General features: G+C 54.8%; 3 protein-coding genes, 1 long non-coding RNA gene and 1 other non-coding gene across 10 annotated transcripts; 4 read left to right on the top strand and 1 right to left on the bottom strand.

Moving 5' to 3' along the window:
* Positions 1–518: 518 nt before the first annotated feature.
* Positions 519–592, top strand: trnar-ucu (transfer RNA arginine (anticodon UCU)). The gene has a single exon. It is a non-coding gene; the product is annotated as a tRNA-Arg (tRNA).
* Positions 593–1,447: 855 nt separating this feature from the next.
* LOC133494871 (uncharacterized) lies at positions 1,448–23,203 on the bottom strand. Of its 2 annotated transcripts, XR_009793431.1 has the most exons (5): positions 23,069–23,203; positions 18,675–18,740; positions 18,518–18,559; positions 5,213–5,298; positions 1,448–2,364 (listed from the first exon to the last, which is right to left on the bottom strand). It is a non-coding gene; the product is annotated as an uncharacterized LOC133494871 (long non-coding RNA). The 2 variants fall into 2 exon arrangements; XR_009793430.1 differs by lacking the exon at positions 1,448–2,364 and having other exon boundaries at positions 5,047–5,298.
* On the top strand, positions 2,457–18,081 carry kirrel1a (kirre like nephrin family adhesion molecule 1a). Of its 5 annotated transcripts, none has more exons than XM_061809079.1 (15): positions 2,457–2,752; positions 10,894–11,043; positions 12,279–12,428; positions 12,506–12,663; positions 12,744–12,894; positions 12,966–13,071; positions 13,347–13,495; positions 13,564–13,691; positions 13,764–13,890; positions 13,975–14,075; positions 14,792–15,008; positions 15,464–15,571; positions 15,707–15,834; positions 15,958–16,071; positions 16,433–18,081. In XM_061809079.1, the coding sequence occupies exons 1-15, from the start codon at positions 2,671–2,673 to the stop codon at positions 17,078–17,080; spliced, it is 2,517 nt and encodes an 838-aa protein (XP_061665063.1). In that variant the 5' UTR covers positions 2,457–2,670; the 3' UTR covers positions 17,081–18,081. The 5 variants fall into 5 exon arrangements, with proteins under 5 accessions (XP_061665063.1, XP_061665067.1, XP_061665064.1 ...); XM_061809083.1 differs by having other exon boundaries at positions 15,994–16,071; XM_061809080.1 differs by having other exon boundaries at positions 15,707–15,816.
* ndufs2 (NADH:ubiquinone oxidoreductase core subunit S2) lies at positions 19,165–21,838 on the top strand. Its single transcript, XM_061809094.1, has 14 exons — positions 19,165–19,322; positions 19,471–19,574; positions 19,653–19,843; positions 19,915–20,035; positions 20,101–20,213; positions 20,306–20,380; positions 20,445–20,522; positions 20,598–20,683; positions 20,756–20,875; positions 20,951–21,080; positions 21,149–21,244; positions 21,348–21,431; positions 21,556–21,613; positions 21,685–21,838. The coding sequence occupies exons 1-14, from the start codon at positions 19,222–19,224 to the stop codon at positions 21,720–21,722; spliced, it is 1,395 nt and encodes a 464-aa protein (XP_061665078.1). The 5' UTR covers positions 19,165–19,221; the 3' UTR covers positions 21,723–21,838.
* fcer1g (Fc epsilon receptor IgFc epsilon receptor Ig) lies at positions 21,944–23,272 on the top strand. Its single transcript, XM_061809102.1, has 5 exons — positions 21,944–22,135; positions 22,567–22,658; positions 22,877–22,927; positions 23,008–23,031; positions 23,109–23,272. The coding sequence occupies exons 1-5, from the start codon at positions 22,066–22,068 to the stop codon at positions 23,160–23,162; spliced, it is 291 nt and encodes a 96-aa protein (XP_061665086.1). The 5' UTR covers positions 21,944–22,065; the 3' UTR covers positions 23,163–23,272.
* The last annotated feature ends 110 nt before the right edge of the window (positions 23,273–23,382 follow it).

The following is a 23,382-nucleotide window of genomic DNA, read 5'->3' on the forward strand; positions in this document are numbered from 1 at the left end:
AATTTTGACATTCGGCCGGTGTAAACAAAGTGTTTTGTTGTGTGTCGCCGGCAGCCGCTCCGAGTCTCTTTTCACTTCCGGAGATGTCAAACCACTGTTGTAGTTCTTTTGTGTTGCTCGCGCAGGAGGGGGGGGGGGGGGGAAATTGGCTCTCACTGAAAGATGACTACAAAAATGGACGCATCTGTTCATCCGGTTGTTTAACGCGGCTGAAAATTATTATGTATTAATGTCGTTCCCGCTCCTGCCCGCTCTCGTTGCTTTTTTTCCGATCACGGGATTAATTAAAAAAATGACTCCAGTCCCGTGGGATTCCCGCGGGAATCACGTGACCCACGGGGATTCCCGAAAAATGTCACCCTCTCGTCTGAACTGCGCAGGGCGTCACACCGCCCCCCAGTGGCCGCTCGTCGGAACTCCAAACATGGCGCTTAAGAATGGTCCTGATGCTGCACGGCTGGCGATGCGGCGGATGTGCTTGCGTACAAATGGCGAGCCCGCGCTGTCGTTCAGACGCAGTCTCTGTGGCGCAATGGAATAGCGCGCTGGACTTCTAATCCAGAGGCTCCGGGTTCGAGTCCCGGCAGAGATGGCTTGCTCGGAAGCGCCTTGTGTCTCTCTTGGCGCCTTTTTTTTTTTTTTTTTTTTGGAACCGACTGCGGTGTTTTGGGAGGGATTCGTTGGACTCGTTCACTTTCTTTCTTGGGATTTGCAGCGCCCACATTCAAATTTAAAAAGATGAAAGGTGAAGATTTAGAAAGGAGTCGAGTTCAGTGCGCACTGAACAAATCTGGCGATTTTTACCAATGCAGCTATCATATCATATCATCCGTCATCTCGAGGTTTAGTCACATTGGCTATTTTTACAGATTTATACAAGACAAGAGTGTTTTATAAAAAGTAAGTTTCTTTCGGCTTGTCCCTTTCGGGGTCGCCACAGCGCACATATGTTTGGCACAATTTTTACGCCGGATGCCCTTCCTGACGCAACCCTTCTCAGGGAGTGGAGGCCCCAGTGGGATACGAACCCACAACCCCTGGTTTATCAAACCAGTGCTCTAACCACTGAGCTACAGGGCACAAGAGTGTTTTATAATTCCTCCCTAAATTCTACATTCAAAATCATTTTCCGATTTTGACTCACTTGCATTCACTGGAAGTCGCAAATCGTCGACTATTCGGCTCGCGTGCTGCGACTCGTCGGTACTTGCGCTCATTGGGAAGCAGTAAAACGCGGACGAGGCTCCTCCCGTCCGACGTTGTCGCGCTCCACTCTCGTGCATCCATTCTTGGTGTACATATGCTACGATTTACTTTTCTCATCCGGTTTCCAATGAGCGTTTCGTCTTGGTCTCTCTCGCCTCTCGGAAAAAAAACAACAACAACATTCTGTTCTGTTCAACTCTGGTTTTCAATAAACACAAAGAAACCACAGAGGGAGCGCAAAAACTCTTCTTCTGGCATAAAAAAAAAAAAAAGAGGCTGCGGATTCGAACAGGCGAACGCAAACAAGCGGCAAAAGCAAAAATTCTTTTGACCCGAGCCGAGTCACAAGTTTTCAGAACACGCTCGCACAAAATCAACAAACGAGAAGCTTTCAAATTTTCTCATGAGCATGACCTGTACGACAAAAAAAAAAAATCGAGATTTTTTTTTAAACGTGAATTTGGGGACAGAAAGTAGCCGTAATGCTATCAGGCTCACAAAATACAGTGATCTTGGATTGTTTCTATGTTTATAATCCAAAATATGTCAGGATTAAATAAAAAAAAAAGAAAGAAAGAAAAACACACAGGTGTAAAGTGCGAAATGAGCAAAAGAACCAGGCAGTCGCCCGAATCCGCGTGACGCGGGAGCAGCGCGAAGACGGCAGGGGGCGCCCTCGGCCGCCCTCCCGCATCACCTTCGGACCAAAACCTTCGCGTCAGCCACTTCGACGCACGGGCCGCACATTTGGTGCCAGCCTGGCATTGGTGTGGTTTCGATGACGTCACAAGGAGAGTGGTTTATTCGTCATTATTTTCCAAGCGTATTCGCGTTGCGAAAAATCGTCCCCACTGAAATTCTACCCGAAGAACGAGAGAGAGGGAGAGGAATGCGACGTTAATGAGGATATGACGTCACCTCGAAAACAGGAAGTGGCCGCTTGCACGAAGAGAACAACGTCTTTGCTGCAGAGTGCATTTGATCAGCACTTTCTACTGCAGGCACGGTAATAATAATCATAATAATGATAGAAATATGTTTCAGGAAGGTTGAAACCGACGTCTTGCCATTTTCTCCGGAGGTCGTCTTGAGCGTTTCGTGATTTTAATTTGAAGACTATGACCGGAAACTCTTTTGCTATTCCTTCAGTTTGACGGACTGCCGGTGGAGAGGAGGAAAGAGAGAGAGAGAGAGAGAGAGAGAGAGGGGGAGAGAAAGGGGTGAAGGGGAGGGAGGGAGGGAGAGAGAGAGAGAGCAGAAGTTGAAAGCAACGCGATGGTGTAGGAGCCCAGGAAAAAAAAAAAAAATACAAATAAAGACACCGCCAGTCCCCTTCGTCTTTCTGCCAACGTCCAGCTCTGCTTTTTTGATGCCGTCCTGACGGAGTTGGGGGTGGGGGGCCACGAACGGGCTTCTTCTTCTTCTTCTTTTTTTTTTTTTTTTTTTTAACGGGTGGGCTGAACCATGCAGAGGCTGCCGCCGCCGCCGCCGCCGCCGCCGCTGCTGCCGCTGCTGCTGCTGCTGCTGCTGCTGACTTTCCACACTGGTAAGGACGCCTTTTGCCGTCAACGTGGAAATGAGGACAAGTATGAGGCTGGCTCTCTGTTGGCATTTATTTCACGTGACGTAATTGGGGGGCGAGCGCGGGTGTCGGTAGGGGGGAGGGGGGGTGAAGGGATTCGCTCTGCTTTTCTTTCTTGTTCGTCTTTTTTTGAGGCACGCACGCACGCACGCACGCACGCACGCCCCCCCACCCCCCACTTCCCCGCCCTCGTCTGTTACGCAAATGACGGGAATGAATGCGATCAGCTCGGCTTTGTCGTGTCCTTCCTCACCTGCATGCGCGCACCTGCGCCGCCGGCATCGGCATCAAACACACACACACACCTTCCCCCTCCTCCTCTGGTGGTAGCAGGTACACGATGGTCGCTGTTGCTAGGAGACAAAGGATGGAGAGCACGTAAAAAGCCACCGCAACCTGTTTGAAGGCAGTACCAACGGGTCTGCCATTGTCTAGGTAAAAAGCGGGGAGGGGGGGGGGGGCGGTCTTCTGATAAAGGGTGATGTCACCGTGTCTGCCACCTGAACGGCGGAGGGCGGGCGGGCCGGAGCGCCGACACACGCGCCTCTTTGTTCGCGTCACGTGCGCCGGCCTTGCGTTCAAGTCCGTGTGACAACGGCACGTTGTCCTCCGTCGTCACGTTTGCTCTCGTGCCGTCGTTATTTGGAAGTTGTTTGCGATGTGACGACACGGCCGGTCTTGAAATGAGATGATGCGGGACGTGGCTGGAAGGCTTGAAAAACCCCAACCCTAACCCGGGTTGCCTGCAAGATTTCATGAGCACGACACAACTTGGACAAGTTTGAAAACACGTTTCTTCCTCTCGACGTTCACGCGTTCCGAGACCTGAGCGCAGTTATGCACCAAATGCCCCCCCCCCCCCAAAAAAAAAACCCAAACAAACTCCTTCGCACTCCAAGTACCGCCACGCTGAGCCCACGTGAAAATACACTCGCATACGTTTAGTGTAGATGAATTCCCCAAAAGTTATACTTCATATTTTAGGACGCCGCCGTTTGGACTTGAACAGAAGTCAAGTAGAAGGTATTGCGTATGAAAAAGTGGACCTGAAAGATGAAAAAATGGCGAATGTTTTGAATTTCAAAGCGAAACACCACTGAACTGAATGGAGGCGGAGCTCCTTTTGCCAACCGCTGGCTCGGGGAGTCGTTTTCTATCTTACGCAAAGGTCAAGTCCGACTTGCGGCCCGTCCGGATTTGTGGGCCTGATGCCGGGTGGGACTGCACCAGGGATCAGCTCTGAGCCCCTTCCTGTTTTCAGTAGTAATGGATAGGCTGAGACACGCTAGGAAAGGAAATGAAGAAGAAGAATATGCCCGTTTCCCCGAGTCTGCCTGGAACCGGCGAGGAGTCCAACAAACGATACGCGGCGTGGTGTTTTTTTGTTTGTTTGTTTTTTTTTTACCGTCGAGGTAAATCCCCTTCGTGATGATTTTGCAGAAAACTCCCCGCGTAAAGTTGGATAATGCGATGAAAGCCAAAAGAAGAGCATCCCCCCCTCCCCGAGGGAGGCGCCCTTAAATCACGTCTGACCGAACCGAGCGGCCCCGTCTTCCCGCCATTTTGGAAAAGGGTTACAAGCTTTCGTGGGGGGGGGGGGGGAGAGACAAAGTGCGCTCCGGCGGGCAGGTGGGTAAAAACCCCGTCGGAGAGGCTGACGTTCCGTCGAGAGTGGGCGGAAAAAGCAACAAAGAGAAATTTGGACATGACATTACCGGAGCGCCACTGACCCAAACGGAGCCGCTCATTCGCACAGAACACGTCGCCATCGCTGTTTTCCCCAAGACGGGTCCCGAGTTCCTTTCAACATTGCCCCTTTTCCACTTGGGCTTCTCTTTCCACCGCACCCCCACTTTGCTTTCCATCCACCCCTTCCTCTCTAATACCTTCCAGATGTGTTGCTCGCATTCCTCTGGTCGGCGGAGAAGGGTAAGAGGAGAGGGGAGGGCGGGGGAGGGGGGGGGGGGAGAGGGGAGACAGTTGCCGATTGGCTCGTCGGGAGACCAAGGGTATGAATTCAAACTGGGAGCACGTGACGAGAAAGAAGAGCGAAGGGGAAAACGGGGCTGGGGCGTGGAATGGTCCCCTAACCTCAAAAGAGCTTCCCCCCCCCCCCCCCCCGCAGGAATGCGGTTGACGCTGATGATGTCACTTCATTTCGGCACACTCCCGCTTTCGGCTCCTCACCGGGGACGGCGGGGGCGGGGGTGGGAGGGGAGAGAACGAGAGTGGGGGGTGGGGGGCAGGGGGGGATTTTGTCTGGCTCCTTCCATCTTGCCTTGACGATAACATTCGGGTTAGCCGTCCGGCCAAATCAGTTCCTCGCTCAGATCGCAGCAGCCCGCCGTGGGGTTGGAGGAGCGCCGAACCCCCATCGGCGGCGCTCATTAAAACAGTTTTTTGCGCCCCGGAGGTCACACTTACCTTGACTCCAACTTCCTGATGAATCGACTTGACGTGTTTCGCAGGACCGCGTGGCATCGGAAGCGCGTTGACCGCACGAAGGCCTCCTGGCAGGGAGCAGAGAGACGGATTGAAGGTTCCAGTTCATCTCAAAAGGTGCTGGATGTCGCAGTAGAATCCAAAAAATGTTTTGTTTTGGATGGGAATGCACAACAGGAAGTGGCCTCCCCCGAACGTCGCATTAAAAGAATACTCAAAACTGTTTCTCTTCCTGGAACTGCTCTGGTTCTGGTTCTTAATTCGGATTTTCAACCCAACGCCGCTGCCCCGGTTTGTCTCTTTCCAGGCCGCAAAAAAAAAAAAAAAAAAAAAAAAAAAACAGATTCTTGCCGCCGTAAGTTGAGTTAGTGTCGCTAATTGAATTCCTGCGGCGTCACAAGACGTCGGCAGTCTTTGACTCTCGGCCCGCTCCCGTCTCACCCCGACGTCGACGGGCCCGCCCGGATGAACGCTAACCCTAACGCTAGGAAGGCCGGACGGGTCGAGGCCCCGGGTTTTTCCGTTGGCCGCCCCCCCCAACGGATGACACTTCCTACCAGTGAAATTCGATTGCGCTGGATTCAATTAGAGCAGATCTGGGAAGAGAACCTTTGCCGCTGGTAAAATGGTCCCGCTGTACTCGGTGTCGCCAAACCGAAAGGGACTTTTGGGCTTGCGAGTTACAGCCGCCTGTGTGACAAACAATCACACTTTCAAACAATCTACTCGTACGGTCCTGGGGGGTGGGGGGAGGTTGGGCGTACCTGGTGCCCGCGGACGCGACTTTGGGGACGGTTCGCTAACCGAAATCAATCGGAAAGCACCGCCGCAAGCGAGCGCGTCGCCGTAACGTTGACGGCGGCTGCCGAATCGGGCAGCGCTTGGTGTGTGCACGTCTCCCTCGCTCAAGACCAGGGTTACTTGCGGTCGCCCTCGGTTACCGCCGAGTCGTCTTTGTCGACCTCCGGCCGCGCTGGCGGATTATCAGCCGGCATATTCGCGCGCCCCGTTACGTGTCAGATGCGTCCGCGCCGAATGATCATCCTATCCTGCGGTGATCCTGGAGTTGCCATGGTCACACTTTCTCTCATTGTGTCAGTGGTCTTCGTGGGCCGTCGCTACGGCAACGACAGCGGCTACGGCGCTCGCGTACGAGAGGAGCCCTAACGAATGGGTCGCCGTCATCATCTTCAAACGGCAGCCGTTTGGATCGTGCGAGCAGGAAAGATAGCGGACGCCAAAAAAGGGAGTTGGAGGACAAAAAGGGCACGCCAAAGGGAACGGCGGCGTCGACAAAAGGTGGCGAGGGTTAGGTCGCCGACTACTTGTAAAGGGGGAGGGCTGGCCGCGAGGTAACACGGCGGAGGAAAGGAGCCAGCGGGCGCACAATGCGGCAAATAAAAGACACCGTCTTTGTCCAAATGCGCCCCCCCCCCCCCCACACACACAGCTCAAAAGTCACCTTTGTGTTTTGAGCGTGAGGCCTCACAGTAGGTGCCCCCCCCCCGTATAGCGTCACCATGGCGACGGGTTATTGCGGCAGCCATATTGTTGTGGCGTTCCTGTGGCCAGATTAGCAGAGGCAGCCAGCGGCCAAGACCACAATGAATTGCCCGGAAGCGGTTCAGTCGTCCACCTGAAATCTTGCCGGCGTTCGGCGGACGGACGAAAGATTGGTCTCTCCGAGTCGATCCCATTTGTAATCGGCGCACCCGATGATCTCTCGCGGCCCAGTTTTTGGGCGTCACTGAGTTCCCGGATGCTATGAAGTCATTTCCGACCCCGGCACCAGTAGCGTTGTAGTCTGCTCTTATTTCTGAATTTGTACACGCGGGCCAAGCGAGAAGGGAACCGCGACGGTCGACCCGCTCGTCATCGTGCAGATTCCACGCTTTCGATCGACGCGCACTTTGTCCTGAAACCGTGACGTCATCCCCCACCGCAGCCCCGTCTGCGGACCGCCGCAAGCCGCTCGGAGTGAGATGACGAGCGCCGAAGGACCTGCGGCGAGGCCCGAGACCGTCGTGCCCGGCACCCCGAAAAATCAAAAGTGTATGATGTCGAGAAAAAAAAAAAAAAGACATTTCTTTATGCTATTGCAGTGATGGAGTGGTCTTTTTTGGAAGGGGGGGGGGGCAATAGAAGTTGACCATTAGCAGACACTACCAAAACATTTTGGGGTTTTTTTTTAGGGGGGCTTCGGCCTCGAGATGCCGCTGCTTGGCTGTTGAGTAATATTTACATCCTACCGCTTCAAAATTGATTTGTCCCCCAATTCAAGTTCCAACGCGCTACCGTGGCCGGTCCTCATTTCGGCTGCGTTGCTCACGTTTGATGTTTGTTCTGGAGGACTCGGGTCATTTATTTCGGGAGCTTTGGGTGGTCAGACGGTAACTCTGTCCTCAATCGGAACCGGAATGACAGGAGTGGTTCTCCTCGGCGACACGGACGCCGCGGTGCTGCTGCTCATCGGCTCGCTGAGCAGCGTCGGCGTTTCTCGCCCATCTCCCCTCCACCCGTGAACCTCCGATCCAGACCACCCGGGCGTTCATCCCGGCGCCAGATGCGCCGTTGAGCAAAACGTTTTGGGTCGGTTCATTTCCAACGTCATCTGTCGCCACGGTGACCCGAGCCTCTCGAGGAGCCGAGGCGCGGGATTGGCCGGGGAGCCGTGAGGGAGGGACGGGGCGGGGGGGGGGGGGCCTCGTTGGACGGGAACTAAAGACACGGAAGGGCGATGGATTCGGCCAGAGACGACCACGTGGAGGATACGTACGAATCCGTGCGAGCGGCGTTTGACTTTTCAGGCCGGAGGAGTTTGTGGAGAGGCAGAGAGGAAAAAGAGAGAGAGAGAGAGAGATGATGCAAGCCTGGAGAGAAAGGCTGAAATCAAGCGAGCGCTGACATTTCCAACAGAGTGTCGGGGCGCGGGGGCAAATCAGAAGCACGCTTGCTAAAAATAGCTCCAGATGTCTTTGCGTGCATACGCTGCACCCTCGGGCATCTCAGACTTACTTTGGAGACCACCGGAAAGGAGGACGCCTTCAACTCCCAAACGAAGCCCAAATGGTTGAGCAGTCGGTGTTTTGGGGGATGCGAGGGGTCGCCAGGCCTATTTTGGCACTTTGCTTTGACCTGTGGGCAAAAAAAAAAAAAAAAAAAAAAACCACGAGAAAGATCCCACGAAGTTCCGTTCGATGATGTCTTTAGTGTACGTTTTCGTCAAAGACAAGGCGACGGAGTGCCGCCTTGGCTCGCGCGCCGCTCCGCCGATTTCGGCTCTCCGAAAAGTGTCGGCCCGTCGCGGCGGTCAGGAGCAGCTAACCGCTCCCGCGTGTCGATTATACGTTTGGGCCCCGAGCGCGGTCGTGTCCGCGGTAAGCACATCAAGCGGGCTTGATGTGCGTACGCGCGGTCGGGGAGCTCCGGCGGTATCTCGGGGACGGGTGACTCAAGGAAATCAGGACACGCTCTATATTTGTCACTGCAGCATAACCCACGTGGTGAAAGAATACAAGCTCCCTCGGCTTCGTGTAAAGTGGATGACGCGCAAATCGGCGGTACTTTGGCCAATCGGGCCCGAGCGCGGGATTGTTCATCCCCCGCAAACCGCCTTTGGATGACATTTGCGGTTTACCGTTGGGGGGGGGGGGACCCTCCAACCGGCCTCGCCGAGGCGGACCCGAGGGAGGATTCGCCGTCGACTTTGCGGCTTTGTTTGAAAAGGGGAAACGCAGCTCCGGCCCGGAGACGGCGGCTTTTGGCGCTTTCCGCCCTGGTACCTTTCCGACTCACGCTTTGTTTCTCTCACTTCATCCGTCCATCCATTTGGGGCCGGCCGCATAGTCTTTTTCTTTTGTTTCTCTCTTTTCGGGGCTCACGGTTGAATTATTCCAGGTATGCGTGCCGCAGAGCTCCCATCTGCATCCGATTCCCTCTTCTCCGTGTAGCCTCACACGTCTCCTTTATCGTCAGAATATTAATGTGCACCACTGTCAGAACCTATTGTTGTGATTGGTGCGGGATCCCCCCCCCACTTTTCTTGCATGACTGCCTTCTTTCGCAATAAGCGGGCATACTGTACGCACCCAGTCCGGTCGGATACGCGGTCAGAAAGAGGACAAGCGGAATCGGGACGGAGGGTCACGGAGGGGTGGGCGAGGCATATGGCAGTCGGGTATAAAATAATAATAATAATAATAATAGTCCAAAGTGAGAGGGACAGGAGCCTTCAGAAAGGCCTCGGAGGGAGACGTGTGAGGGAATGAGCCGGAGAGAACGGGGGGCTTGGGCGTTTGAATCAAGTGAAACGGCAACAGTGGGAGGGGGTGACAAAGAAAAGAGGAGAGACGGCCGAAGGAGGGCGAGAGAAAGTGCCGGGGGCTCGATATTTAATGTGATAAACGAGTTGTGACAGTCCGCCTCGAACCCCCCCCCCATCGCGACCGACGAGGAGGAGCACAGAAATAGAAGCCGTAATGGCTAAAAAGGACGTACATGGATGGCAGTGGGAATGTAGGGGGGGGGGGGGGGGGGGCTGCTCGGTGGGACGTCACATCTAACTGCATCCAACGCGATTCGGGCCTGTTCTCGTAAAGGCTTCAAGTTGCGCAAGAAGACGGCGACGTATGTATTTTGCGATGTGAATAAAAGAAACGGACGTTTCTTTTTCTCTGCCTGATTTGTTTTGGACGGTTTGTGAGCGTGCCAGTAAATTTTTAAAAAAGCGGATTGAGGCCAAATCTGGATTTCCACTATTGAGCAGGTTCATCGTCGTCCTTCCGGACTTGTCGTTGTCATTTCATTTCATTCATATTGCATCAAACGCATTCTACGTATGAGCGCATTACAAATTTGTCCCTTCCGAATAAGCATCCCCCCCCCCCCCCAATGTTATTGGGTGCGAGGGGCACGTCACATTCCACGCGGCTGTGAAATTGTTCCCTTTGTAAGTATTCGCCATTCTGGGCTCCTCCGTTTGGGCTTACCGTGACATGTAGCCCACGTCGCCATGGCGATGCCCAAGCGCTATACGGCATTTTGCAGATTCAGTTGCCGTGGTGGGAGGAAACACAATAGCATCATCGTCGTAATAATAATAATAATAATAATAACGCTCATGAGTCCATCGGTTTTGCGGGGCTCGCGAATTACAACTCATCACAACCTGGCCTTTCTCTCTCTCTCTTTCTTTTTTTTTTTTGTTGGGTTCCATTTCGCCACATGAAGGCGCACGGGGCAGGGTAGCGGGGGTCCGGCCCGGCGCACAATGACGCCCACTGTAGCTTCAGAAAGGAGCCTGCGAGATGACTCACGGGGAGGAATGAGCGAGAGGGGCTGAGGTCGGGGGACGGAGGCAGCACGAGGGGCGGGCTCGACAAAAAAAAAAAAAAAAAAGGGGGTGGGGGGGGCAGGGGGGATGAGAGCCAATTGCCTTTTGATATCCTTCCGAACGGGTCGGCGTCAGATGCTTCTTCTTCTTCTTCTTCTTCTTCTATTCCGGAGTTCCTCCGGTCATGGCCGAGAGCCAACGTGCGATCCAAGATGGCGATGGTGACATTCCATTGCAGTGCAGTCAGTTAGCCCCGAATAAAACCACAGGCGAAAGAGGGACATTTTTCAGCTAGTCTAACTCCTCGCTTTGTCCCCCCATTCTCTTCAAGTCCTGACCGCGAGGTTCTCTCAAGAGCCGGCAGACCAGTCGGTGGTGCGGGGCCAGAGGGTGATCCTGTCCTGCGTGGTCTTCAACTACTCGGGCATCGTTCAGTGGACCAAAGATGGCCTGGCGCTGGGCATCGGCGAGGACCTGCGAGGTGAGAGCCAATCTGAGAAATCGCTCGGGATCCGGGACGCGCTCGACTCCTGGCCCAAAGCCGCCATCTACTTCCAGTCCGCCGTCGAATCTAGTCCCGACAAACTGAAAGCAAATGTCCGGTCGACTGGACGGTCACCTTGAAAAAGTACCCGAGTTCCATTTAAAAGGTGATAAACACTTGCGGGAATCTAACGTACGGAGCGGCCCCCTGGAAAGACCCGGTCCGCGCGCTGGCTGTCGACTCCAAAACCCGAGTCCACCTTTTGTCCGTGACGAACGCCACGTACGTCCTACGACGCGACGCCGGTGGTCTATCCGAAGGGAAGGCGCTTTCCGGGCGGCTGAATAAGCACTGATCCGAACGGACCTCCAAAAAACCGACGGGCGCAAAAGTTCTGTCTTTGCACGTTTTCGGCAATTCTGTTCAGTCGCGTCACGTGATTGCAAACAAATCTCTCGATATGTTGAAATTGTGTTTGGATCTTTGGGACCGGTTCCATCCAGTGCTAGTCAAATGTGGCAACAAACCCGCCACTGTAGTTTTTGCGTGTGCGTTCTTTGAATCGGGCTTCCTTGGCCTCCGCAATTCACATGCAAATGCACGTCCGCACGTGGCGGCGCCCGAGCGGCTGGATTTGACTGCTCCAAAAAGGAGGAAAGAAATCCACCACGAGGACGTGACCGCCACCTGTTGGCGAGACCGCAGCAGTGGCGGAGCGACGGATTTTTGGATTCGTACAACAACCAAAAGGGAAGACTATCGAGCGAGCGCGCCTCATTGTCAGTGGAGAAAGTCGACAGCCGAGACCCGTTCGGACCTTATTTGACCCGTTTTAGTCGATCTTTCCCATCCGGAACGCCCGCTACTAACACTACTAACTAATGTGGCCGCCCGCTGAACAGAAAAATGGCTTCCTTCGACAAAAGGTGAACTGTACCGGACCAGCGCCAAGGGAATTCGGGTACTCTTAAATGCGTGGGAATGAACTCGTTATAGTCACTTCACGTTGGGAAGGAAACGCGCCGCCGCTCAAGCGGGCCTGCTCGCAAAACTATCTCAGCAGACAAAGGGCGAGAAGATTTTGCCCGGCTTTGAAATATTTCACGGGTATTCCTTTGCCCCCGTCACCAAAGCGCCGCCATCTCGAGCTGAACCGCGACGAAGGATTTGCGTTTTCCAGGAAGACGGGAATCCTACACGAGCAAAACCTTTTCAACTGTGTGTTTTCCCAGCCTGGCCTCGGTACCGAGTGCTGCGGGTCCAGGAGCTGGGCCAGTACAACCTGGAGATCTTGTCAGCCGACCTGTCTGACGACTCCCTGTACGAGTGCCAGGCCCCCGATGCCGCCCTGAGGTCCAGGAGGGCCAAGCTCACCGTCCTCAGTACTTGTTTTCCCATTTGATGGTCTTTTGGTCGGTTTGACCGCCATTTCATCCGGTTTTCTGACCTCCCCCCGCAGTCCCCCCGGACGACCCGGTGATCGACGGCGGTCCAGAGGTTCTGCTCAACGCGGGGGAGTCCTACAACCTCAGCTGCGTATCCCGGGGTGCGAAACCGCCCTCCGTGATCGAGTGGCTCAAAGACGGCCTGCCCGCGGACGGGGCCGTCAGTGGCACTGTGGGTCCCGTCGCGACGTCAAAACGCACACGGGGGTCCGTCCGCACGCGGGTCTCTGACCCGCTGCGCCATTTCTGCAGGAGGTTCTCCCGGACCGTAAGAGAGTGACCACACGCAGCTTCCTGCCCATCCACCCCATCGACACTGACACGGGGAGGAACTACAGCTGTGTGGCCTCCAACCTGGCGGCCCCCGCGGGCAAGAGCACAACCGTGACTCTAAACGTGCACCGTAAGTACGCCGACGGTCCCGCGTCGCTGATTTGGAGCCAAACGTCCCATTTTGCCTTTTGCGTCTCGCAGATCCGCCCACGGTGACCTTGTCCATCGAGCCTCGCTCCGTCCTGGAGGGCGACAGGGTCACCTTCACTTGTCAAGCCCAGGCAAATCCCCCGATTATGGGCTACAGGTCTGTGACTTTTGCGCATTTAAGGGGGCCTGACCGAGTTAGTCAACAGAGAGCAGAGGTCCTCACACGCGCTAACTGAAGTACTCCCCCGTCGCACAGCAAAACCGGTCCGGAGGGCAGACGGGACGTTTAGAAACAAACCGCAAAACCACCCAATGATTGCAGATGGAGACACTTGAAACCTTGAGACAAATCTGTACAGCGATAAAGTATTTGCACTCACACCGCCGCCGCTCAAGCTAAAACGACGACGGGATTGTCCTTCTCTCCCTTAGGTGGGCCAAGGGCGGCGTGGTGCTGCAGGGTGCCAGGGAGAGCGTGTTCACCACCAAAGCGGACCACTCCTTCTTCACAGAGCCGGTTTCTTGCCTGGTCTTCAACGCCGTGGGAAAGACCAACGTCAGCATCCTGGTGGACGTTCACTGTGAGTCTCTGGACGAGGTCCGCTCCAACCGTTGCTTCCGTCGACCGCCTCCCTCTCGCCCTCTCCAGTCGGTCCCATTCTGTTGGTGGAGCCGCAGCCCAAAACGGTGGACGTGGACTCCGACGTCAACCTCAACTGCAAATGGGCCGGGAACCCCCCGCTCACTCTCACCTGGTTCAAGAAGGGTTCCAACATGGTAAGAAGAGCACCGCCTCGGAGTCCCCAACCGAACGCTTACCACCGAATGGCAAATGAATCCGCGCGGCAGGTTCTGAGCAACGGCAACCAGCTGTACTTGAAGTCCGTGAGCCAGGCCGACGCGGGCCAGTACGTGTGCAAGGCCATCGTGCCTCGGATCGGCGTCGGAGAGACCGAGGTCACGCTCACCGTCAACGGTCAGGAAATGCCGAACCATTTCGCGCTCGAAAGCCACCTTCAAAGCCAGGGATCGTATTCAAACGAGAGCCCTTTTCCTGCAGGCCCACCCATCATCTCCAGCGACCCCATCCAGTATGCGGTGCGAGGGGAACGGGGCGAGGTCAAATGCTACATTGCGAGCACGCCTCCTCCAGATAAGATTGTAAGTAGCGCCGAAACCTTCCAAATTTCGGCCTCGGGATCCACACCCGGGGGTCAATCCAAGTGCTTCTGAGACTGAGCCTCCGGTTCCCTAATCTGCTGGAATTCCGTGCTGAACGAGGAGCCCAAAAGGCGACATTGACCTAACCGGAACATCCGCAAGATGGCCGTACAGGTCCAAACTCGGATTGTTTGGCCTCGGGGCCGCCCGTGGCCCACAAAACCCCCGTCTCACGCGGTACCGTCGGCGGCGGCTCCGCTTTGTCGGCAGACCTCAACAAACGGACGCTTTTAGCCCCCCCCCCCGCGTCCCGGGTGCTTTCTCGGGCGTCGCGTTCCCTTGACAGATGCGTCCTGAGTGCCGGTGCCGCCAAAAGATTTATAAAATATAAAAAAAGACCAAGGGAGGAACAGTTGTCCCTGTAAATGCCGCAGCCGGAGATTCTGCGCCTGCAGCACGAGCGGCCGCATGACGGGAACATGCGGGCTGGTGCATAATTCACTGGCGTGACGACGGCATTTATGTTGAATAATACAGCTGCTCTTAGCGGCTCGAAAGACGGTGGACGTGCAAGACCGCCCTCGCCCCGAGCTCCAGAATGATATTTGCGACACGTGCGCGCATAAAAAGGTGACAGTCGCCCGAGCGGTGCGAAAGGGGCGATGCGGTACGCTGTCCTGTCCTGTGCGTTCTACTTTTCCTTTTGTGGCCCGCAGGTGTGGGCGTGGAAGGAGAACGTGTGGGAGGAGGAGAAGGGGACGCTTCTGGAGCGCTACACGGTGGAGCAGAGCAGAACGTCGGCCGAGGGCGGCGGCGTCCTCTCCACCCTCACCATCAACAACGTGATGGAGTCCGACTTCCTGACCTCGTACAACTGCACGGCCTCCAACTCCTTCGGGCCCGGCACCATGATCATCACGCTGGAGGAGACGGGTGAGAACTGAGCCCCAATAACCTCGGAAAATGTTTTCAAAGCCCAGAAAAGAATATCCGCTTGTGAGTATTGGAAGAAGTCAAAGTGTCGCGACGGAGATTCTAAAAGCGCAACTCTTGATGCTAACTTTTAGCACATCAATGCAACTTTGCATCGGTTGTTAGCACTAAGCTAATTTGACTTTCCGTTTTAGACGCAGAGCTCGGAGATCTCAGTTTTCAGTTGGCCCTCCCAATACATTTTCCTGAAGAATTATTGCCAAGTTCATCCCCCTGTCGACGGTCAGCAATGTTTATGTTTTAGGCAGTGGCGTTAAACAGCTTGAAGACTCTTTTTTTTTTTTTTTTTTTTTTTTGGGGATGAACAGTTGGATATTCGCTGAAGTGCTGGAAATTTGCGCTCGGCAGTGTCCCAAAGGCATCACTTTGCGAGCTCTTCCGCGATGTCGTTTCAGAGGAGGTCCCGGTGGGGATCATTGCCGGGGGCACGGTGGGCTCCACCATCCTCCTGTTCATCTTCCTGCTGATCCTCGTACTCATCTTCTACTGGCAACGCAAAGGCAGTGAGTCACACTCCACGACAGATTCCTCACCGTTATTTCCTCGCCGGCGGTAAAACGAATCCCGGCAGAAACCGTGGCGTTGGTTCGACGGTCCAAGAAAACTCGCAAGACCGCTTGGGCGTGTTTTGCTCCCAGGTCGGCGAGGGGTCACGCTGGGAAAGCCGGACATCAAGGTGGAGACCATCAACAAGGAGAGCCACAGCTTGGAGGAGGACTCGGGCAGCGTGTCCACGGCCTCGCGCATGGTGAAGGCCATGTACTCGGTCAGCTGTGTGTGTGGAACCACACTTTCCTGCCAGTTGTCCCCTTTTAACGCCTTTCGTTTCGTCGCATCCTTCCCTCTCCGTCTCCTTGTTTTGGTTTGGTTCTCCTCTTTGACCGTTTAGTTTCTCCCCTCTGTGTCTTTCTCTCCCTCCAATCAGCCCTTTAAGGACGACATCGAGCTCAAGTCGGAGCTGCGCAGCGACACCCTGGACACCCGCCAGGAGTACGACTTGAAGGTGAGCCCCCTCCTCGCGGCCACGTTACGCCCAAAATCTGAGCGCGAGCATAAAACCGACACGTGACGATTTTCTGCGGACGAATACGATTGACGTTCATGCACGCAGCCGTCAAAGTCGGATCGTTTTCGAGGAACGCAGACGCCGTTTCCCCTCCCTCCGTAGCCTGAAGCGCCGAGGCTGCCGAACAATGGCTGACCGAGGCGTTTGGTTCCGTGAGCGGCGACGGGACGCTCGCCGCGATGGCCCGCAGCCCTCCAACAAATTTCGATTCGAACCGCAGCGTCGCTGTCCGACCGCCGACGATTCCGCGCTCCGCCGCTCGATCGTGACGGTCGACCTCCGTTGTTTTCTCCCCCAGGATCCCACAAACGGCTACTACAACGTCCGAGCTTCCGCGCTGGACGAAGGTCGCCCCGCCTCCCGCTCCACCGCGCACTACTCAGACTACCGCTCGCCCGGCGGTACTCCGGGGGGCACCGCATCCATTAGCGGGAGCAGCGCCGGAGGTTCGGGCGGCGCGGCCGGCGGCGGAGCCCCCGGCCCGCCGGGGCCCCTGACCTCCCCGGGCCGCCCGCAGGCCTGCTACGACCCGCGGCCCCCTTCCAGACTGTCTCACATCAGCTACGCGCAGTTCAACACCTTCACCCGCGGGGGCCAGAGCCAGCAACCCCCCGGCAACCCCGCTCCTCCCGCGGGCGACTTCCCGGGGGACTGCGGCCTGCTGGACTCCACCTCCCAGCTGGCGTACGACAACTACGGCTACCCGTCGCATTACCAGACCTACCGGATGGGGTTCGCCCCATCCGGCCTGGCCCCGCTGGAGACCGGCCCCTCGTACGAGATGTACGGGGTGGGATCGGCCGCGGCCGGTCCCGGGGGCGGCGCGCCGACGGGCTCGGACCCGGGACTCGGCAAGTACGGCGGCTCCGCTCGCTTCTCCTACACGTCGCAACACTCCGATTATTCCCACGGCCGACACACGCAGAGGATGCAGACTCACGTGTGAAACTGGCTCAGCGGCGGGGTCGGCTGGTGTCTTAGAAATAGAGCGTTGGAGCTAAAAAAAAAAAAAAAAAACAAAAGAAAAGAAAAGAAAAAGAAAACAAATAAACGCAAACACGCCACATGTAACATAATAGAGGAGCGTGCCCGCGACACGGGAGGAGGAAGACGGCAGCTCGGAGAAGTCCCAACCGCAGACCCGGACTTTGGCGTCCCCGGCCAGAATGACGGACCGTCCTCCCGTTTGGGTTCGCGCAAAGCAAAGAAACAGGCCAGGCTGCTGAACTTTGCCACGCTGAGCTCTCGTGACTCGGCGGAAGCCCGCGACCGTCGCGTCATTGACGCTCATTTTTCTTTGGTCGTGAGTCGGAAGGCAATCAATCATCTTTTTTGCACTGCCATCAACGCCATTCACGCTCGGACGTCTCTCATCTCGTTTGTCCTCTTTTCATTTGCACACCCGACGAGAGCTTTGTATTCTATTTTTTAACATTACAGAATTATTTTTTTGTCAGTGTAAAAACATGTCATGACCAAAGGTTTTTTGTTTTCTTGGGGGGGGGGGGGGGGGTGATGGTGGCGGCATCGCCGAGGTTATAGCAGTGTATTTAAAAAAAAAAAAAAAATGGAAACCTAGTGCCAAGTGTTGATCTTATACTTCAGCGTAGACCTTGTACGGCATACGCGGCGGAAGCGCCTTCTGTCGCTTTCCGAAGCCGGCGAGGGACCTCCCGTGGGACGGCCGTCCGTTCCCCGTGGATTTGTACAGCGTCTTTGTATAGATGTGCGAGCGGACGCCTGTACACGCGCGCTTCCGACTGTCGTGTGCATGTCCATACGTTGCAATATGCGTCTGTATCATTTCTCTCACAATTAGTACTTTTATACCTCTGGTAGGACTGTACCTTGTATTCTTGTGTCTTTGAATTTAGACAAACCCCGATCTTTATGTTTTTGTACTGTTCCGTAGCAGGGAGGAAACACACACACACAAAAAAAAGCATTTTCAAATAATATCAAACCCATTTTTTTTTCATTTCTTTACCGTCAATATTTTTAAGAAATGTATGTAATTATTTTTCCACAGTATTACATAAATAAAAGCACTGTTTTTTAAATAAAAGCATTCTGTCGTTCCTCATTTTGATTATTTCCATTTCACTTCCGTTTGTGAAGCGTTGGATATATTTAACTAAGTTCTTTATTCAGACTGCAAACTCATGCGAGTTGAGTGACTCATCACGCTTATCGTTTTGAAATCAAAAGCATGAACAAATGCAAAATATGTGAGAGTCCACAACCCAGCAAATTTGCGTCAGGACCCTCCGAAATATAATTTGCGTGATTCACTTGATGAAGGAGAACAACAAAATTAATTTTCACAAAACAACAGCACACCCCCACCCCACCCCTAAAAATTGAAAAATCAGCAGCAACTTACCGCAAGGTGCAAACGGGCTGAAGTGTGCGAAAAAAGAAGGCCCTGCGTGACAAATACATCCAGAATCAAGTCCAACATTCCAGTGGATTTAAAGGACTGTGAAAAATCAGGTTTTTGGAAAATGTTACTGGAGTAAATGGAGCGCGTGACTACCCACCTCTGAAAATATCGCAGACATTCTCAGCGGGTTCCGAGCACCTCCACTGGAAGGCCAACACAATCGCTGAATTCAAGACACACACACACAAAAAAAAAAAAACATTCAAAATATGGAAATAAACATGTTAAGTAAGTAATTCAGGCGTACTTCGCTGACTATGATAAATTTCAATCTTCAGGGATTTTTTTTTTTTTTTTTTTGGAAAATATATGAGTAGTGTTATTTTATATTCACCGTGTCGTGAATAAATGTTCTATGTTTTTTTTTTTTAACTTCACGGCGCAGACTAAATCATGCAAGTGTCGTTGTTGGTAGGTTTTTTTTTTTTTTTTGCAATAATAGGAAATGTACTTCTAAGGGGGGAAAAAAAAATCATTTTTGACAAAATTTCAGGTGGCATTTTGCGTACAAAGTTCGAGAACCGCTGCTGTGATGTAATTAAAAAAAAATGACCAGTTGGTGGCACTGGCGTTCGCTATTTGCATCTTTTGAAGGGCGAAGAAGAGTAAAGACGTCACTCGGTGAAGGTGGCCGGACAACCAAGATGGCGTCCGCGGTGCTGAGGTCGCTTACCAAACTGGGACGCCCTTCAACAAAACTCATCCTAAACCCGACGAATGGTCGCTGCGCCGTCCTGCAAAGCCGGTAAGTTTCTCTCGTGACGTCGGTCGCGCTAGCCAAATGCACGTCAATCCAAATTCCTACACATCGAATAAATGACGTGTTGGGCTCCCGAGGATACTCGAAAATGTACGACTGTCAGATTGGCCGCGAGTGTGTTCCCGCATCTTAGGAAGAAGCAGTGGCAGCCGGACGTGGAGTGGACCGAGCAGTTCGCCGGCGCAGTCATGTACCCCACGGCTGTCAATAAGAACTGGACGCCGCCCCCGTGGAACGGTACCAATTTGACGCTTTGCAGAGATGTTTGGGGTCTCCCGCCCGCCGCCAACTGTTCCTTGCCATTTGTCCGGCCAGACAAAGACCCCCCGGCCGAGAAGGACGTGTCCAACCTGACCATCAACTTCGGACCGCAGCATCCGGCCGCTCACGGAGTGCTGCGCCTGGTGATGGAGCTGAGCGGCGAGTCCGTCAAAAAGTGCGACCCGCACATCGGCCTGCTTCACCGGGGCACGGAGAAGCTCATCGAGTACAAGACTTACTTGCAGGTACTGCGCACGGGACCTACCCGGGGAAACGTCTGGCGGCAAATGACTCCACTCGGTCCTCCCGCCTCAAGGCTCTGCCCTACTTTGACCGGCTGGACTACATTTCCATGATGTGCAACGAGGAGGCCTACTCGCTGGCCGTGGAGAGGCTGCTCAACATCAAGGCGCCGCCCCGCGCCGAGTGGATCCGAGGTAACGCGCGCCGGCCGTGACGGAGGACTCGCGCGTGGGTGACCGCTCCTTTCGCCCGTCGCCAGTTCTGTACGGGGAGATGACCCGCATCCTGAACCACATCATGGCCATCACCACTCACGCGCTCGACATCGGCGCCATGACCCCCTTCTTCTGGATGTTTGAGGAGCGAGAGAAGGTCGCCGTCGACTCTCGCTAGAAAACGCGCACCGGGCTCAGTTGAGTCAGTCACGTGACATCTCTTCCTCCCCCCCACCACCCCCCCTTTAGATGTTTGAGTTCTACGAGCGCGTGTCCGGAGCCAGGATGCACGCCGCCTACATCCGCCCCGGCGGTGTCCATCAGGTGACCAAAGCAAGCCAGACCAGCACGTGAGCGGCGACGCGCTAACTCTTGCGGTCCGTCTCAGGATCTTCCTTTGGGCCTGATGGACGACATCTACGAGTGGTGCAAGAATTTCTCCATCCGCATCGATGAGGTGGAAGAGGTGGGTCGTCGTCGTCGGCCGTGCGTCTCCGAGATCGCCGACTGCACCTTCAGGGCCTTTTTGGTTTTGTGGCAGATGTTGACTAATAACCGCATCTGGAAGAACCGCACCGTGGATATCGGCGTGGTGACTGCAGAAGAAGCCCTCAACTACGGCTTCAGGTGAAACCGGGTTTCACGCGGTTCTCGCGACCGCGGCCAGCCTTGATTTTCTCGCCCTCGTCCCTCCGCCAGCGGCGTGATGCTGAGAGGCTCCGGCATCAAGTGGGACCTGCGCAAGTCTCAGCCCTACGACAAGTACGACGAGGTGGAGTTCGACGTCCCGATCGGCAGCAACGGCGACTGCTACGACCGGTCGGTGAACCAAGCGCCGCCCCGCTCGGCTCGACTCGGCTCCTCCTCCCCCGGCTCAAGCCGCGTCTCGTGCAGGTACCTCTGTCGGGTGGAGGAAATGAGGCAGTCGCTGCGGATCATGCACCAGGCCCTCAACAAGATGCCGGAAGGGGAGATCAAGGTGGACGACGCCAAGGTGGCTCCGCCCAAGAGGTCCGAGATGAAGGTAAGCTGACGTCCGCCGCCGATCTGCTCAAACGCACGGCGCCGACGCTTGTTGTGTGCGCCCGCCAGATGTCCATGGAGTCCTTGATCCACCACTTCAAGCTGTACACCGAGGGGTACCAGGTCCCCCCAGGGGCGACGTACACGGCAGTGGAAGCCCCCAAGGTTCAGGCCGCCGCGACCGCGTCTCGTCCCGTCAAGGAAATGAAAACGCTTCAGAAGAGTTCGGCTTAGGGCCTTGTGATTTGTTTTGCGTTGCGACGTACAGGGCGAGTTCGGCGTCTACTTGGTGTCGGACGGCTCCAGCAGGCCCTACCGTTGCAAGATCAAAGCTCCCGGATTCGCCCACCTGGTATTGTACCCACGGGGTTTTGCAACCGTCTTCTACTTGCTTCCTGCTCACTTGGGCAGCATTGTTTTCATTTCGGTCTCGAGCAAACTGAAGTGACTCCGTGCATGTTTTTCCCCTATCGTAGGCCGGTCTGGACAAAATGGCCAAAGGTCACATGCTCGCGGACGTCGTGGCCATTATTGGTAAGTCGGGTCCCGGACGCCGACGTCCTCGTCCTCGCGGTGGTAAAAGCTTCTTTGCCTTGTTCCCACAGGCACTCAGGACATCGTTTTTGGAGAGGTGGACCGCTAAGCGTGACCGGACCTGGCCTCAGTCTCAGTCGGTCGGTCGGGCTCGCCCGATTGTGTTACTGGAAATGCTGAATAAAATATTGGTTGAACTCAAAAGAAAATGATGTCATCTGTACTGCGAGTGAAAAGCAAGGTGACGAGAGAGCAAAGCGCTCTGACTCCGCTGCGGTTTGGTCTCCAAACGGGGGCGCGGCCTGATCAGATCTGAGACGGACGGACGCTGAGCTCAGACCACAACTTCCCCCCTCCCGCCTGTGACTTTTTTCGGAGGGTTATTTTCGCACTTCATCACTCTCGAGTGGCAAAACGTCTCCGGTCGGCGTGCCGGACTCGAGGGAACCGCCATGACCTTGCGGCGCGGGAGGAGCCCGTTCCTGGTGGCCATTGCTCTGTGGATGAGTTTGGGTCGAGCCGGTGAGTTCCATCCCGACGCCAAGAACCGCTCAAAGACGAGCGTGCCGTCGGCGTTTTCGGGTTTCTGCTTGTCCTCGTTTCTCGGGTGGGCAAAGAGAAGCCGAGCCCGTGGCGAGCAGCTACGCTGTCGCTTTTGGGGAGGAAAAACTAAATTTGTCTTCGTTTGGGCTGGGGTGGGAGTGAAAAAGATGCACCGATGGGGCCAATAACCGTCAGTCTCGACGATCTCCAAAGCCAACGCAAACGTCGCAAGCGTCATGTGATCAGGCCTCTGAAGTGTGATTCATTTCCTTTGAATTTGGACGGAAGACGACGTCGCTGTAGCTTGGCTTTTGACGCCATCCCAGATTGCGGTCGCGAATCGCATTGCAGTCAGAGGAACGCCACAATTGCGAAATATTTTGGTTTTTGGGGGTCTCTCCTTTCTGCAGCTGCCCTGACGGAACCCGAGATCTGTTACGTGCTGGACGGTCTTCTGCTTTTGTACGGCATCATCCTGACGGCCCTCTTCTGCAGACTCAAGGTTGGCGCCCCCCTCCCCCCTTTTCCGTTTGCGCTCGGGCACCGTGACAGGACGACGGCTCGAAATGCGGAACGCGTCGCGCGGCGGCCAAAATGTTGCGTCATTTCCTGTGACTTTTGAAAGACTGCTTCAGAAAAAAAAACCCATTATAATAAAGGAGGAAGGTGCCCGCTAGCGAGACGCGCCAATGAGTAAAATGTGATGTGCGTGACCTCCAGATTCGAGCTGCGAAGGAGTCGGCGGATGGGACCAAGGCGAAGGACCAGAAGGTAAAAATGCAGATTCCACGTACCGCTCATTTGATGCCATTTTTCAACAAGTTTGCATCTCTCCTCCCCCCCTCCGCAAGTATGCCGACGAAGGAATCTACACGGTGAGACTTTGGGCCAAAGTCCGGGTCGGGGGCTCACCGGAATGGACCTTGACGAGTGTCTGTCGCTGTCTCCTCAGGGGTTGACTCCTCACGCCCAGGACACGTACGCGATCATCGACCTGAAGAAGTGACGGCGAGAGACAAAACCCAATCAATGTTTGGCAGATGTCGGCCGGCCTTGGGGGGCGCTGAACAATTTCTAAAGATTGTATTGCTCAATTAAAAACTGGGGGGGACATTTGTTGAAGTGTTATGTTTTGCATACGTTGCACATTCTGCACCGTTCAAATATATGAAAACTAATACAGCAGCAACACTTAGCAATGAAATACTCGTCCATAAGATAGAGAA

Source organism: Syngnathoides biaculeatus, chromosome 21 (genome assembly GCF_019802595.1).
Source record: "Syngnathoides biaculeatus isolate LvHL_M chromosome 21, ASM1980259v1, whole genome shotgun sequence".
Taxonomy (NCBI): domain Eukaryota; kingdom Metazoa; phylum Chordata; class Actinopteri; order Syngnathiformes; family Syngnathidae; genus Syngnathoides; species Syngnathoides biaculeatus.

Bases quoted from the DNA above. Each gene is read 5' to 3' on its own strand.
- kirrel1a (XM_061809079.1), top strand. From the start codon at position 2,671: ATGCAGAGGCTGCCGCCGCCGCCGCCGCCGCCGCCGCTGCTGCCGCTG. The intron at 13,692-13,763 runs GTAAGAAGAGCA...TCCGCGCGGCAG, and splicing joins TCAAGAAGGGTTCCAACATG to GTTCTGAGCAACGGCAACCA. The intron at 13,891-13,974 runs GTCAGGAAATGC...CTTTTCCTGCAG, and splicing joins GGTCACGCTCACCGTCAACG to GCCCACCCATCATCTCCAGC.
- ndufs2 (XM_061809094.1), top strand. From the start codon at position 19,222: ATGGCGTCCGCGGTGCTGAGGTCGCTTACCAAACTGGGACGCCCTTCA. The intron at 20,684-20,755 runs GTGAAACCGGGT...TCCCTCCGCCAG, and splicing joins GCCCTCAACTACGGCTTCAG to CGGCGTGATGCTGAGAGGCT. The intron at 21,245-21,347 runs GTTCAGGCCGCC...TGCGACGTACAG, and splicing joins CGGCAGTGGAAGCCCCCAAG to GGCGAGTTCGGCGTCTACTT.
- fcer1g (XM_061809102.1), top strand. From the start codon at position 22,066: ATGACCTTGCGGCGCGGGAGGAGCCCGTTCCTGGTGGCCATTGCTCTG. The intron at 22,659-22,876 runs GTTGGCGCCCCC...CGTGACCTCCAG, and splicing joins CCCTCTTCTGCAGACTCAAG to ATTCGAGCTGCGAAGGAGTC. The intron at 22,928-23,007 runs GTAAAAATGCAG...CCCCTCCGCAAG, and splicing joins CCAAGGCGAAGGACCAGAAG to TATGCCGACGAAGGAATCTA.